At 36.8% G+C, this 17,777-nt stretch overlaps 1 protein-coding gene across 2 annotated transcripts in view; it reads right to left on the bottom strand.

The window, feature by feature from the left end:
* Positions 1-17,777, bottom strand: part of LOC131145029 (AUGMIN subunit 3) — a 124,906-nt gene that overhangs the window by 42,681 nt on the left and 64,448 nt on the right. For both annotated transcript variants that reach the window (XM_058094057.1, XM_058094058.1), the window contains exons 10-12: positions 16,676-16,745; positions 3,788-3,845; positions 3,559-3,614 (exon numbers count right to left, since the gene is read on the bottom strand). In XM_058094057.1, the coding sequence (XP_057950040.1) occupies positions 3,559-3,614; positions 3,788-3,845; positions 16,676-16,745 (184 nt within the window). The remainder of the gene's footprint in view (positions 1-3,558; positions 3,615-3,787; positions 3,846-16,675; positions 16,746-17,777) is intronic.

The following is a 17,777-nucleotide window of genomic DNA, read 5'->3' as shown; positions in this document are numbered from 1 at the left end:
AATATTGAAATAAAAGTATAATGAACAAATAAAAGGGAAAAAGTTGGAATCTATAGCCCTATGTCCAACTTAGGGTCAACCAATTGAGTCATTTAATTGAATAAAATAAAATAAAGTTGTGCAATTTTTGTAGATTCTTACCATTATTCAGTAATTAACTAAACCAATTGATCAGACAATCAATTAGAACTAAATAAACACATTGATCCAAAGGTTTTCTAAAAATATTTAATAAATTAATTGAGCATCAGAAATTTTCACCCAACAGGACCTTAGATTGCATTCCTAATTGACCATGACAATGACAACTCCTACAACGTTTGAATACTGAAATAGATTTCATATCCTAATCCTGTATCAGCCAAGCCAACCATAAAGAATGCAATTTGTCGTATTCTTCTTCTCCATAAATGAAAAACATATTTTCATTTTATTAGAAACAGAAGAAAAATCATGAAAGCTTTACTAAACTTGGACTAAAAGAAACACCCAATAAACTGCAATTACAATTTTTAGTGATATGGTCCCCACTTTCATAAAATGGCACGGATAGAATATAGAACCAGTTAATTATCAGATTGCAACAAGGAAAGGAATCTTTCAAAAACTAATTAACACAGATATATGCATTCCAAAACCCATTATACAGATTATTTAAGACTCTCAAGCATCTGCATTGCCGCTTTCTTAAGGATTTCACCTACCTAAACACATTATCAATCCATAAATCAAAAAAATATAAAAACTAAAAGGAAATCTGCAGACAAAAGCTACAGAACATAATGAGTAAATAAAAGGAAAGAATATTTGCTCAAATTGGGAATAGTGGACATATTTTCCAAACCTGCCACATTTGACAATTGGAAATTTAAAAAAAAAAAAACTACGGCTCTATTAGATGTATGTTCATTGTGTATTAGCACACCAATGGAGGCTAAAAAAATTATTAAACAATAACCTTCAATATGAACCATTAATTTATCTGGACTTTTATGTGACAAAATGTTTTGTTTTGGTGGGTGTTGGGCAGAGGATACTGAATATCCCTATCTACTGGTGAGAATTCAGATTCTGCAAGAAATGATTTTAAAATGGAAAGGATATTTGATCTTGCATTTATGATGGATAATAACTTTCAAGAACAAATAGTAGTATATGCATGTGTTTGTCAAATTTATTGAAAAGAAAAGAGCAAGCTCTTTCTCTAGGGGAAAAAAATGTCAGATGAAAAAAAATATAAGTTAAAAAAAAATCATAGGGCATAGTGCATTAGCACTTCTCCTAACCAAACCCTAACAATTAAACCAGAAGGCCGAAGGTACACTATTTGTTGCACTACTTGCGTTTTCTTCAACAAAAAATAGACCAAGAACAATCCTGCAAGCTATATTGATGGAGATGCAGATCCTCAACTATTAAACCAATCTAAGAACACAATTAGGCTTACTTTTCAAACTTGACACCAAGCGCACAAAAACTGTTTCTAAAATAATGTTGTGAAATCTAATGTCTAGAGCTATTTGCAATTCAAAATTGATCGGACAGGCATCTGCTCAACGACCGTTCTGTCACCCTCCTGAAGTCCGTTTGTTTGATTGTTAAGTCAATAGCAATGCCCTTTGCAACCCACAGACAGTATTTGCCTTCTATATACCCCAGAGGAGGGGCCTCCCAACAATCTTTATGAAAATTTTTCTTTGCTAGGAATCAAATCTAGCGAAGTAGTGAATGAGTCATTTGAGGAGAGAGGGAGATGAAAGAGAGAATTAAACTCGAATTGTAGAGTAAAAGTTGGAGGAAAGAAGGATAATTCATGGCAATTACTGTCCGCGGGCAAGAGGGTGGGGATGGGGGATTTTAAATAACAATAGATTCATTATGTTAAAATTAAAAATTAAATGGTAAAAAAATATTAGAAATTGGAAATGCAAAGGGAAGAAAAAATAAAAAATTTCAACTTCGAGAGAAGAAAATTAGAGATGGATATAAGGCTTAAAAATAATATTTAAAAATTTTATATTTTATATTAAATAGAAAACATGTGTATATGTAGGAAAATTATTACCAAGTTAATGTGCAAGGAATAACTATGCAACTACTGTTAGTTAATAATGTTATTTTATTAAGTAAAAAATAATGTTGACTAGTGATGATTTGCTAAATGTATTTGTATAAAAGGAAAACATCTAAAATTCTAAGAAATTAGGGAATTTTTATAAATGTAAGTGCATATCATAATAACAAAAACTGGAAAATGGAAAATTTTAATATGATGAAAGGAAAAAACAAAGACAATTGGTAGGTAAGCTTAGACTAGCATCATCAACTTAGAAAAAACAAGCTGATTCAAGTCAATCACTTCGCCAGAGAATTGAAAATGAGTTATTCACTTCTAAACTAATTAAAAGAAAGATTTTTATAGAAAAAAAAAATTAGCAGACAAAAAGGTAGGAAAAACAAAAAGAATTAGAACAAAGTATCCTCCAAAACAAGGGGGTAAACACCAACAAAACTATCCCCCATTGAGGAAGCCCCATATTAAAGCCCCTCCAAAATTTATGAAACTCTTTTAGTGGGTAAACTCACTCTCCCAATTCCTCCTTCACACGTCTTCGTTAGATTATCAGTTCTCACTTTTGACCAACAGGATAGATCAATCCTAGGCCCATCTTATCCGATAAATCCTGCAAATTCACATTACTAATTCCCCAACTTTAAGCCGCAGAGACACTATCTTCGGTAGAACAAGAAATGGGAAGAAGACCACCGTTTTACTCAATTATTTTCAGAACCCTGCCTGCTTCTGACCTCATCCTCAGCTATCCCAATCTCTACCCCGAGTCTCTTCATCATCAAAAATTACTTCCTTCCTCCCAATTCACTGATGAACTTTCACAAACACAAAAAGCCTTCTCTAACAATGAATCTTCATCACAACCATACTCAGCTCATAAATTTTCCTATAACAAATCATCATGTTCTATTATAGTCACAAATCAGCTCTAAGTTTCAGATTCATCACCCTATCATATCCCCTGCACAATCATCATTAACCCAGTAAATCCAATACCTGTGTTAGATTTAACCACCCCATAACAGAAAAAACTGCCGTCAACATTCCTCTTAAAGACCATATGCACACACTGATATGTTGGCTTATCCCTTTTCTCAAATTGTAGATTTATCTCTCTTTTAGTCAGGACAGCTGTCAGCTGAGAAAATAAGCTCAACTGGAACTAGCAACATCATGACCAGAAACCTCTGTTTTTCATCCAGAGTCTAATGCTTTCAATTAAAAAAGTTGTCTTAATTTTTCTTTCTTTGTTCTTTTCCCTCCATTTCCTTTTTAACCTTGAAGTCATCTTGTCCTCCATTAGCTTGTACTCCTTTTTTTCTCTCTCAATTAATTTTCCATTGCTAAAAGAAAATGGACCATCTTAAATTCCACTGAAATACTAAGAAATACAAAAATTGGAAAAAAATTAATGGAAAAACAGCATATATGTTTATCTAAATGAACATGTTCGTCATAAATCATTAAAAAAATTCAAATCATACCGCTTTTTGCCGATTAATGTAGCACTCCTGGCGCATGACCTTTAAATCATAATCACCTAAAAGTTCAAAATTGGTATCATATTAACCCAGTAGCAAGTAATAACAGAAGGTTGGGGGGAGAGAACTCAAACAAAATTTAACATTTACTTCTTTCCTACAGCTAACATAAGGATTAGGGGAGAACATATACAAATTTAGCATTACTTCCTACAAGTAGCATATTCAATACCTTGCAAAATGTACGTGTCTTGGAGCTGAGCCAACTCCCAACAAAGATCTGGTACAGTCTAGAATTAAAAATAAAAAATAAAAAAAATAAAAAGGTGAAAAATCAAATACAGAGAGAGAGAGAGAGAGAGACAGACAGAAGATATAGTCATCCCTAAGTGAAAGCCTACACACTTAAGAGACAAGCCACAGGTAAGAGAAAATGTTGGCAGGCATACACACATATGCCCACACAGCCAAAAGTAACTGATGCTAGAGAGAAGAGAAAAATACGGAGAAAGAAATTAAGAGAAGATATGAGGAGACAAAGGAGGAATCCTCATTCCTCAATAATTTAATTCAAATCAACCAAAAAATTCAAGCCCACTGCATAGCATAGAAAATTAAAGACTATGCTTCAGAAACAAGCAAATAAAAATAGGAAACTTATACACCACTAGGAAACTGCTCTTCTAATAAATTAGAAGTATCTACAACCTTATGAACTAATAAAATACTATTACAAAATGCCACATAAATGACGAAAAAAAATCCTAGAAGCTTTTAAAAATTACAAGATTGCTCAATATTCTCAAAATTTAAAGTGTGATAAATTTGAGTCACAAATATCATCCATACACTTACGCCTGCATCATTCTCCCCTAATTAGTGACAGCTCAACCTTGAGTATAAAACACAAAAGGATAAAAAACCGAAGGCCCGACAAGACATGAGGGAGGAACGTAGTCACTTCCTTTTCTAAAGTCTATATAAAAAAAAATTAAATTAATAAAGCGCCTGAAAATTTGATGACCAAGTTGAGCACAAATACATTTTGAGAATGACAAACACAACATATGTGACCACCTTTGATAAATCCAAATCTAATTTATGCTTTACAATCTCTCCAGGATCTTTCTCAATAGGACCATCTTTTTCCTCAGTGAAGTCTTTAAAGTTATCTTGGCTAGACGTGACTGCACCTCATAAGCACATGCATTAAGTACTCACTCGCCTAATTTTGAGCATTCACCCAAAGAGATATCAATATATAGAAATTGTACAACTACGTCATCAGTTTCCTCCAAGATGAAAGTCATGATTTTCTTCATGGCAGAAAAGATGAATGATATTCTCTAATGGATGCAATGAAAGAGTGGAATATGCAAAGGAATAATAAATCAAATTCAAGGCCTTATTTTCAAGAATAGTCATGCTGTATGAACTAGAATAGTCACAAATTTCCTAAAAATTTGACATGATCAAGTCTAATACCTCTTTCATGTCGGAGTCTAAATAAATGCAATTCCTTAGTACCCTCAACATGCTCACTCAGTACCCAATAGGATACCGGGGGAGGTAGCATTCCCCCAAAAGTAAAGAATCTAAAGCATTCATGTGCACATACGAGTAACTTCCAGAGATCTAATGATCATACATCTTAATTTTTTAGTTCAAGAATGCCACCATTAGTACTATCTAAATCCACCACGTCATCACAGACTCACAGTGACATACCGAAACCATTTCCATGACATCTCCATAGCCAAATCCAAGTTAATCAAGTTCCCTAACTAAGAATCATACACCAAAACCATGCGTCACGATCACAAGACTCTCAGACCATTACATCTTCCCCCACTCCATCTTATCGACATCCTCGTTGATGAACAAGTACGATCTGACTTCTAGTAGAACTGTCAAAACGCCAAAGCAAGAGGCTTCAGAACAACCACAAGCCAAACATCCATTTCTTCAAAACCCAAAGACCTGTCTCTGATCCTACCACAAATCTGGTTCTAATCAAATTAGAAGACGCTTGTAGAACACATCTTCAAACACAAGGTCTTCACCTAGCTCAAATCAAAACTTGACCCAGCTTCCTCCAATTTTACATTCTTGATATTAGATTCTTCCTAGGACTTCTCATGTCCAAGACTGTTGCCCAACTCATGGTCCTAAATTTCTACAAAAATGTTGAAATTTCGATCTAATTTCCAATTCCTCTCTCCTTCAAAACTGAAATGGCAATCAATTTTCGCCTTACATAATTTCCATTGGAATTTCAACGAATCATCTGGAATTTGTCGAGATCTCAAAACTTTAGTAAAACTTGTTGAAATTATAACTATAGATCAAAATTTCTTGAAATTCAAATGAGAGATTTAGGAGCAAAGTGAAATTTCTCTCTCAATTTATTTTATTTTTTATCAAACAAAAAAAATTATTGCTAGGGCTTTTGAAATTACATAAAGAAAAAAATAAACTTACAACGACATTTTATTTAACCATTCATGTCTAAATAATCATTATTCCTATAATACATAATATTTAAATTTGTATTAATTGAATATATTAATGCACATTACCTTACAGATTGATGCAAAGACAACATCAAGGTTCTGCAACCATGGGAGAAATTTAAAAGAAAGACGATTGAAAAGAGAGGAAGGGATGAGAGAGGAGATAATGGGGGGGGGGGGGAACTCACGTTCAGTCAACAATTCAAATTCATCAAATATGTATAAGAAAGCTTCTAAACATGTGAAATTACACACATACCCCTAAAACTACATTGCATTACAAACATACCCTTAGAATACACAATTACTACAAACAAACCCCCAACATAAATGATCCCAATACAAGCAAACTACACACACATACTTAACCGACTAACTAACTAAGCACATTTGGGTTTCAGACCCAATAAACCATTCACCCTATTCTTTGACATAGGGCCACTAATTGGATCGAAATGATCCATCCAAATAGCTGCTTCTTGTCTTACATCAATTTCCTCCTTCCAAGAAGAACTTGACTCCATCAAGTTGGTGAAAGTACCAAGGAGTCCATCAGCATGCATAGAGTCATCTCATTTCATAAGAAAGGAACCAGCAGTACGCTTCAACTTGAGGAGTGGAAGAATTCATGATTGCATCAACTTATACTTCTTGTTGTCAATGGAGAGGGAATAAGAATTCTCACATCCTTCATGCTTCACCTTCCTATCAAATAACCATGGTCAACCCAAAAGGATATGACAAATTTTGAGGGGACAGATATCACGTTGCGCTGTGTCCTTAATGAAACCAATCTTGAAGCTAAGTAAGCAGCGATCATGGACCTTCAAATTGGTCTTATTCACAAAAGCAATTTTGTATGGCTCAAAATGAGAGTTGGTCTTATTCACACAAGCAATTTTGTATGGTTCAAAATGAGACTCTACTTCCAAATTTAACTTCTTCACATCTTCAGAAACTACATTTGTGCAACTACTACGATCAATAACCAAAGTACAAAGCTCTTTTTGGCATATCGCTTGAGCTTGAAAGATGTTGGTCCACCTCCAATCCTTTGTCTCTTTAACCTTGTGGGAGGACAGCATATGTTGAAGAATTAAAAGGTTCTCAAATTGCCATCATCATCTAAGTCACATGGAATTTCTATTTCAGCATCAGCTACTTGAGTATCTTCTTCTTCTTCTTCCTATTCTGCAACAGCTATGAAATGTTTAGGACATTGTGCCGCTCATTGTCCAAAACCTTGACATTTAAAGCAATTGAGTGATGGTTGGCTCTTAGAAGTTTTCCCAGAATGCTGAAAATTCTTCCAAGAGGTATTAGTCTGAGCACCTTTGCCCAATTTCTCAACTGTCTTCTCTCGTACAACTACACTAGCACTCTTCTCAAACCGAAGGACTGAAGTAGCTCTAGGAGGATTGTGTTGCAAGTCCTCCTCAATCTGAGTGGCAACCTGCACTGCGTCCCCAACTATGATGAGACAACATGCAGCAAGTTTGGAGGCAATAGCTGGCATCAACCCTTTTCTGTACAAGCTACCATAACGTCCTCTTTCCATTCTATATTGGCACGAGTAGCCAAATGATATAATCTACTAGTGTACTCCATCACTGTCTTTTCTTCTTGCTTCAAATCAAATAGTTGGAGATGAACACGCTGCTGATAATTGGGATGCACAAATTGCTCCGGCATGGCCCGCTTCCTCTCATCCCACGTTGTAATTTCACCAAATCTCCTTCTTCTAAAGATCTCCCTTTGTTTAATCCACCAATTCGAGCAGTTCCCTTCAATTTTGATTCATCAAAGTACAACTTTCTAGTCTCATTCATGTCATACCATCAGAAATAGTACCCCAAAGAATACACCCAATCATCAAATTCATCAGGAGAACCATCACCATTAAAATCTACAACTTCAAGTTTAATTCCCTTAAAGGATTATTTCAACCTTCACACAACGTAAAAGCATGAGGGACAGCAGCTATTCCCCCGTCTTGTTTGGTAGGAAATTTATGGGCCTTTTACCTACTGCTGCAACTTCACTTGTTAGCGAATTCAAAGCACCAGTAAGAGTCTCCAAAACATTTTCTATATTTTTACCCATAGGATAACAACTCCACCTTTGTAGACAATTCAACATTGGTCACCATGATGCAATTATATGAAGCAAATCACAAACTTCACTTTCAATTATTTAACAATCTTCAAGTCACCTTTAATCATGAGTATCACATAGAAATGAAACAAATTCACTAGCAAAACTCACAAATGCAGCCAAAAAAATGAAAAAACTGACTATTGATTCTGGCACCGGCAGTTTCAGGGTTTCAAGCCAAAATTATTGGGCTTGCTTGCAATATGTTGTCAGTGATCAAAATAACATGATTCATATCAAAATATTGCGGAGAAAACACCAATTTCTCTTAGCTGGGAACCAATTTCTCAAGATCTTGGCAGAAGGAGGGGAGTCTGGCAGAATCCCACTCCCCGTCGCCAGTGCATGGGGCACATGAAATGCCGGCAGCGACTTTCCAGCAAAGATACCTGGGGCGCAAAGAGATCAATAAATGGGGAGTACAATGGTGTTGGTGGTGTGATGAGAATAGCGCAGGAGGATAAGGTTTTCAGAGAGCCAATGGTTGGAGATGTTGGGCCGGCACATGGGGATTCCTCCAGTCGTCAAACGGTGATGAAAACTTGAGGGTGAGGATTTCGGCAGGTTCTGTTTTCAATGGATGGGTAGTGTTGCAGGAAGGGGTCTGGAATGTGGTTTATTTGAAAAATGGGACACGACTGGAATTTCTGAAAAAGTTCAGAAACCGCAGAACTGCTTTTCATTTTTTTTTTCTTTTTAACTGAAATTTGAGGGCAGAGAAGAATCAAAGAGAGAATGATGGAAGAGAAACAGAGAAAGAAGGCGAGAAGGAAGAAGAAGAAGAAGAAGAAAGAAGCAGCAGCAGCAGCAGCAGAGGGAGATAGAATTTGCAGAACAATGGGGGAAGAATGGAATAAGGAGAAAGAAGAAAAGAGGAGGGAGAGAAAAATGGGGGGACAGAAATGGTAAGAGTAGAGATCGATATTGGGATCTGATATCAAATGATGCAGAGGCAACATCAAGGTTCTGCAGCAATGGCAAAGATTCAAAGAAATTGATGAGAGGAAGGGAGGGGAAGGGAGGAGAGAGGAGATACCCAGGGGTGCAGGCGGGGACTCATGTTCAATAAATTCATCAACAGCTGCCTTTGTCATAGCTTTAACACACTATTTATAACAAGGCCACTAAAAACAAGAAATTACACACACGCCTAAAACTACATTGCATTACATACCCCTAGAATACACAATTACTACAAACAAACCCAACACATAAATAATCCCCTAGAAGACACAATTACTACAAACAAACCCCCAACATAAATAATCCTAATACAAGCAAACTATACACAAACTTAAACTAACTAATCACACGGACCCAATAAACCATTTACCCTATTCTGTGACATAGGCCTCCTATTTGGGTCGAAATGATCCCTCCAAATAGCTGCTTCTCATCCTACATCACATTATATTACAACTTTTCCACCTCATACACAACACAAATGCATTTAACTTGTAATATATTACACATAAAACTTATACTATGTTAATTAATCATTCCTAAAGTTTCAAAACAGAATTCCTTTTTCACTACTGATTTCCATTAATTTTTCAAATGGAAATCGAAATTTCCATACTTTTGGAGCTTCAAAATTTGAGTCAAAATCAAAATTAAAGACCTTGGCCCAACCATAAGCCAACAGCCAACCAGCAAACAACCGGTTCTAAAGAATGGTGAACACACTTCCGAGAACTCAAACTCACTAATCCTTGATACGGATTCGTATTTCAACATTGACTCTCAAAAATCAAACTCTTACTAGAGTAGTAAAGTGAAGAAAATTTGCCCACTGATTCATTGATGCCAACTATGACCCAAATGAGCACAAGAACCAACACAAAATCTCAATCTAGTCATAATTCCCCCACAACCAAATTTTGATACTATGATTTCATACCATCTTCTAAAGGTTGATATGACTTCCTTCTCACAACAAGATGGTCGCATTTTGATACCCTTATCTAACCACAAATTATACCGATGACTTAACTGTTTCTCAATACCAATAGAGGAGGTTCTAACACCCAAATGTACCACCAAGGTTCAATTCCAACCCGGCACTTCAAGGATAGATCCCAACTCAAAGGTTCTCCAAGTTTGATCATCCCACAGTTTTGTAGTTAACTACCAAAGTAAATCATCTAAAAGCTTGATACAAACATGCTATTTCCAAAGTCAATCTCCACCCAGGAACCTTACAAGAGACAAACTCTAAGATGAGTCCACACCTTGGACTCTTTCAAGTATAACTGATCTCAAAACCATAGGGTTACCACGTTTAGCAAGACATTCAAGCTTGATACTGAGGTACCATTCCAAAGGCAAGGCCCATCCTAGGAGTCTCGTGAGACACAACTCCAATGCTAAGTCTACACCAATGGAATCTCAAAAAACTCAAACAACCTCAACATCCAGTGTTCATAACCCGATTCCTCACGACATATCCCACATACTTGATGATCCCAAAATTCCGAAGCTAACCATCCATCTTAAATCCAACCACATGACAACCACGAGAACTTCCACAAGTCCTAAGGCCAAAGCTCAAATGACACCTTAAGTGACAATATTCAATTCATAATAAATCATCCGTGTCCTTAGACATCCAAGGTTGAAACTCAAGATCCACCTTTCCTTGTACTCTAACAAACCAATCTTAACCACAGTCTATCGTCGCTAACTTTTTTATACCACCGCACTCTAGCTCAAACTCAACCTTATGCTAAAAGGCAACGCTATGGCTCGGTTGTGCTAAACGAACCTACACAACAACAACAAACAAAAAGGCCCATTAACCAACATAGTTCATGTGCCCACTAGCAACATGGCTCGCATGCCCTTTGGCAAATCATATACCAATGCCCACTGGAATGGATAATCGATAAGGTCAAAAGGCCAACAGCGCAAAAGTGCTCCACTATCAATTCTACCAATGTCGACTTCAACCACATTCCCACCAGAACTCAAATTATAAGAAATCTTAGAATTCCAATGAAGTCCATTGAGCAATGTTCGTGGTTCCTTTTGAGTTCATACCCCACTAATATACGTCATCACTTTGACCAACTCAAAGTGGCACTTCCGTGGCTAAAGGAATATATGTCCAGGGTGTTCACTACTCTTTCATCCCCATAAATCTAAGAATGTCACCTCTCTCTATGGGTTTGAACTTCCCAAGTTCCATAAAATACACCCTTGGCCAAACTCCAACAATTTTCCACTTCTATTAGATCCAAGAATACCACCAATGCATGTGGAACTAGGATACCACAATGTCTCACTAGATAGACATATGTGCTTCAATGCCAATCACAATAGGACAATTCCCAAAATTTGGCCTCAATACCTACCTTAAGGGCACTCGGTACACTCATCTTAGTTCCCCTTAAACAACCCTCATCCCACATCAAAGGTGTAGAGCACAATCAAGCATCCTAATATTCACAAGATTGTCAACTGAAGGCCAACTTTTGCTTCATTAATCGCAACACACATGACAAGAGGGGAAAGAGAGACCAATGCCCATTTAAAGGTAACTTGATCCATCCCCAACTCAATGTCACAAACTGAATCCCCAAAGTTGAGTTGATGCCCACAGGAACAATCTTATTTTTCATTCCTAGTTAAGATATCCCCTTTGATACCAATTCTCACAAATGTGCGGACTTCCAAGGCCAAAAGGAATTATGCTAGCCCAGATCTGCGTAAGGTGTTGAGGAGTCACACTCCTGCGGCTGCAAGACTGCACCAAGTCTACTCCAATCTAGTCATCCTCATCCAAGGAAACACTCAAATGTCTAACCTCGTGGTCAAGTCTCACAATTTGAAAGCTTGTGATCCAACTAAGGTCATCACTGAGGAACCTAAATTGAAACAGTAAGGGAGTTAAACTCACATTCCACCAGCACTGAGGGCAACTCTCATCCCCGCAGCACCAACCTTTTGTCAGCATACTCATCACGTACCACCTACTAGCCAGAACTAAGGGAAGTGACACCATACACTACAAGAGTAAGACGCAAGAAGGATTAACACCCCTCAATAGTCTAACCAAGACTAGAATGACACAGCCCAACAATAAAGCCAACAGCCAAGAAAGGGCGGACATCAAACCTCTAAGCTAAGAGTACCACGTGATCTCATTCTCAAATGGATAGTCCATGGGGTTTCTAATCCCACACAGAAGCTAAAGACACCCCTCAAGGATTTCAAAAGCCCGCCCTAAGCACTCCTTAGGATGCTCACTTAGTACCTAATAGGATACCAAGGGAGGTAGGACACCCACCTAGTGTTCCCCCAAAAGTTAAGTGTTCGAAGTATCCTCATGCACAAGTACCACTAGGTATCCAATGATAGTACATCTTAAGTTCAAGAATGCCACCATAAGTACTATTTGGATCCACCACAAAATCACAATAACATACTAAAACCATCGCCATGACATCTCCATAGTTGAATCCAAGTTAACCAAGTTCCCTCCAAGTTAAAATCATACACCAAAACCATGTGTCTTAGTCGCAAGACTCTAAGACCATGAAACTACGCATGAAAAAAAATAATAATAATAATAATAATAATAATAAATACTAGGATGTTCGGGCAAGATGGACGAATGGTGGGCGGTTTCATGGAATGTCGAAAGTATTTGGGTAAGAAATCTATACTACGTTAAGTAGGTTGTATTAAAGGAAACAAGGTTAGGGCTCACATCAACACATCAAGTTTTCGAATAGCAAAGGGTCTATGATGGTTGAGGCAAGGGTTTAAATTTCAATTTTGACAAAATTTTAAAGCTTCAAAAGTATTGGAACCTTAAAATCTCCTTAATTGAACTATGACCTGCTCCTTCCTTAATTTGGGGGGTTGCACTCAAGCAAGATCTACACATTTTCTGCCAACATCTTCATCATGTCCTAGACTTGTTAAGCTAGAATTACATGCCTTGGTTGAGTCTAGGGCACCACTTCTCCCAATTGGGAGGCGAAAGAACGGGGATGCATGCTCTCAATTTTCCTCAAGGCTATCCTTCTTTTTACTCACGAGTGCAAGGTGTCATGGCATTTGGTTGCAATTTCCCATAGATGGTGCCAAATTGTTTGTGCAATTCCTTGTGAGACGTACCAACAGTCTAAGTACTCTGCTTAAAGGCTCCCTTGGTACACAAGCCGCCTCGATGTAAATATTCCTACACAAAGGAGCGCATTGGGTAATCAAAGCAAGCCTTCGAAAATTCTTCTAATGCTAAAGTCAGTAAAGTGATCGATATGAGGGGAGGTGAACCTCAGTACTAAGGCATTAGAATACTTACCGCTATATGTTAGCCATTTCCTTCTTATATGGTATGCTCATCAATTCCCTCCAAATAATATTAGGAATCTAACCTCAATCATGGCTTGATTGGGTGCACTATCATGGGATAATGGGCATATCATGTGCCCACTCTCAAAATTCCCCGCACCAATCATGGTGGCTAGTCTGTAACTGCCCCTATTAAGTTATGATTAGTGGTCCCTAACGGCAAAAGCAATTGTAATATAATGGTGGTGGTCCGTAACAGCCACTACGTATGTGATTTTTGTTCACACCATGAGTAAGAAATCAGCACCCCAAGAATCCTTTACATGTTAGTCGCAGCCGCTATTTAAGGCATGTTGGCCATGGATTGATTGCTTCTACATTTAGTTTCTAAATTGGTCTCTAGACAATGTTTTAGTCACATCCAAATCACCCCTAACCCCGAGTGCCATGTCAAACCAATATAACAAACTAGATCTACCACCACCACCACCATAAAAAATACTACATGCCACCTTCTCAAGCCTTCCACCAATCCTCTTTGAACTCAAGGTAAGTTTAGACACATTTTGTACAAATGAAAAAGGAATAGAAAGAAACAAAAGAATAACAACCAAAATGAGAAATCAGCAATTGAACCACCAGCAAGAGTAACCTTCATGAATAAAGTAATTGTTTTGAAGACTAAAAGTATTAGGAGTAGCTATTATATGGAAGAAGAGATCAAAATCAATAATTCAGGGAGAGAATAAAGAAGCAAGATGCCCAATAGTACTTTGAATGGACCACAGCACTATATATAGAAGACTGACTTTGGAGCTATTGAAGGACAAGATTGTTACACTCCTCTCAAGACACAGTAGACAATATGCTTAACGGGAAAATTACCCTGGGCAAGATAATTATTGGCTAAAGTCAATTACCCATGGAAATTCCAACAGCAATCAATAGCATGCTTTTCCTTTCTGCAATGTGCGAATGCAAGAATTGCCACAACGCCTCATCCTTATACACTAACTTGGTCATGATACACTACCTTGGTCACAACCACCCTCCAATCCTAGGCCTTGTATCCTAAACACTTTCTTCCTACGGTTAGGGCCAATGCCAACCATGATTGAACTATTCATGGGAAGAAACTCGAGATGAGAAATGAGAACCATCATTAGTTATCCATTGAATTCTAACATACACTTCACTTTCACCGATGGTATGGACTCACCAACAAGAGTTTGACCACAAATATGTTGAAGCTCATAACTCAACCCAAATAAGAACTTGGAATCCAAGAGCTCTTCTCATTCTGTTTAATTATCTCATGCCAAAACTAATTCACTGGTAAATATTGAGTTCCTCCAGCATAACCTTGAAAATGCTATAATAGTCACTGATGGATAAATTTGAAAAACTTCTCATACAGGTCAAAACATGTGTTTAATCTTTTATCTACTGAGAAGCTTTCACAAAAATCATCTCATACAGCTTCGGCGGTTGTCTGAAAGAACATGTTTGCTGCAATTCGTGGCTCCATGATATTCCACAACCATGCAAGCAGCATGACAATCTTTTTCATCCAACCTTCATAATCCTTGGAGTTTAGAGATGTTGCAAAATGCAACAGAAACTTGGACTTCCTTTTAAGTTAATATACATTCGTATTGCCTAAGACCTTGTAGTTGGAGGAACCACTAGTTTGAGGGCTGCAAGTTAACAGAATCAGCAGAAGCTTTCTCTGTAGAAGAATAACCCCCAATAACACGCCACAAACCTGCACACACCAGAACCAGTCAATTAAACAGCACCTACGGCAGCACAAACTAGCAACCTAGGATGAACCAAAGACAGAAAGAAAGCACAGCAGAACTTTGAGAACCAGCCATGGTCACAAAATAGAAGCTACAAAAAAATAGGAGAAATGAAAACGTTGAACATAGAAAAGCAAGCAATCTAAAATCTTCGAGAGGCCGCCACAACCACAGAACAATTGCTAGTACACTCTAAAAGGAGTGACAGCCATAACAAAAAAAGGGCACGAAGGAATGCCATCCACATCAAAACAGAGAAAGAGCAAGTCATAACAGCATCCATGATCACAGAGCATCAACACCAGCACCCTGGGAATGATCATACACATGAACAAGGGCACAAAAGTCTTCCAAAAAAAATGGAAAAAGAAAACAGCTGCAACCCGCAACTGCAACCTCTAAGATGAAAAAACAGAGACTGCTTTTACATTATGAAAAGGAAACAACCTAGTATTATAGTATAGGACCTAAAAAAGGATGCACATGACTGAACAGAAGAAAAAAGCGTGGACAAATCTCAACAAGAGAAAGTCCTCTGATTCAAGAAGAAATAGAGGCGGCCAACCAACAAGCAGATCTCTCAGATTCAAATGTATTTATTACTCTGATACTTTGTTACAAGTTGGAATAAATTTGAATATTTAATGAACAGGTTGTGGTTCTCAGGGGTTAGAGAAGGATATGGGGAGGAGGAAAGAAGAATAATGAAGCAAAGAAAGGTAGAAAACAGCAGTCAGCAGCTTCAGTTCAGCCCACAACCCCCATATAAACCACCTAAGTAATAAATTCTAAAATAATAAATTATTTTCTAACATTAACAATATTCAATAGCACACTTGCAGATGCGTACATGACAGTGAGGAGCCTTGACCTAACATCAAGGGTCAGTATACACCCAAACTTGAAGATCACATGTTCATCACAGAAATAACCTCTCCAAATGTGGAAGTAAGGCAGTGTACCTCATGCATTCGTGCACCCCAGAACCAGTAATGACCGTGAAGTTTTATGCATCACGTTACATTTTAACGTACAAATTGCATTTCACAATCAAGGCCAACATGAAGTGGCAACTGCTAATGATAAAATTAATTTTTTTTATAAAAAAGACAAATCAATATTGAATTGAAATTATGACAAAAAAACAAGTATTCTTGTGTAAAACAATTGCAACATAGCAAATGCTGAGCATAGTTTCTTCACTTAAATTGATCAAGAAAGCACAAAAGTAATTGCTGCTATGCTAACAATTCAGCAAGTTAATCGGCTTCACCAAAAATTTACAAGAGCAAAAAATTCACAAATACCAAGCATCATATATATAACTTAGTACAAGATGCATGCACAAACCTCAGATAACAATTTCTCTTCCTTTGGATAAAGATTTGAAAGTTCCCCCACCAATTCAGAATGCTTCCTCCTACTCATTAGACAATACAATCAAATCACAAATTTTATCTCTAAAATAAGTAAGATATTTAACAAATAAAAAAACACTGGTAGGGGAACTTAATGATATATTACATGTATGTATTTCTTCTCACTTGTCTGCATGAAACTCAATGATAAACCCTAAACCAAAACTCAATAGCACCTATGATTGTCTGCTTCTTGTTAATATTTCAGGATTTTTAGGATGTAACTGTAAAATTTTAGAGAAGTACAGTATTCGCCTTTGGGCTACTTGTCTTCTTCCTTAGATAAGAAAAAACGCCATTAGAGAAAACGAAACAAAAGCACAATAGGTGGAGAACAAGACATGCTCCAGAATCAATTAAAGCAATTGTCTGCCAATCCCTTTGGGAGTCTGACAACAAAATTCCCCAAAAGTTGCCCAAAGAACGTGTCCAAAAAGAAGCAAGGAAGACAACTCTATCCCATAACAAGTGGGTATTTCACCTGCATTTCCTATCATCACAGACATCATGGCCTGCTAATGCTACGTTGTTGACTTGCAGAGAAGAGTTGCCGGTGCAAAAGGTCAAGAGAGGTATGGCTGGACTCTGGAGGAAGTAATTGTTGAATAATTGGGTAAAATGGAAGACATTATCACAGCAACAGGTCTCTCACTCTACTTATAATCTATGTCAAGTACATGCGAATGACCATAATACCCTTACTAATTCGCACTTACCAACAATACACTATCACTGTAAGACCCGAAAAAATTAAAATGATTGAAATAATAAAAAAATAGATAAAATAACAAATAAATAAATAAAAGGAATGCGTGGAAAAAAGAAAAAAAAATAGTTTAATTTAAAAAAAAATTAAAGAAATTAAATTAAATTAAAATTAATTAAATAATTAGTTATTAAATTAAACATTATTACATTGGATTTTAAAAAAAAAAAAAACTAATTGAAATAGGATATGTATATATATATGTATATATATATATATATGTATATAGGTAAGTTATTATAATATATATATATATAATAAGTATACA

This window comes from Malania oleifera, chromosome 12 (assembly GCF_029873635.1).
Source record: "Malania oleifera isolate guangnan ecotype guangnan chromosome 12, ASM2987363v1, whole genome shotgun sequence".
Taxonomy (NCBI): Eukaryota; Viridiplantae; Streptophyta; class Magnoliopsida; order Santalales; family Ximeniaceae; genus Malania; species Malania oleifera.
Note: the sequence above shows the minus strand (reverse complement) of the source record. Positions and strands in the feature narration are given on the sequence as shown.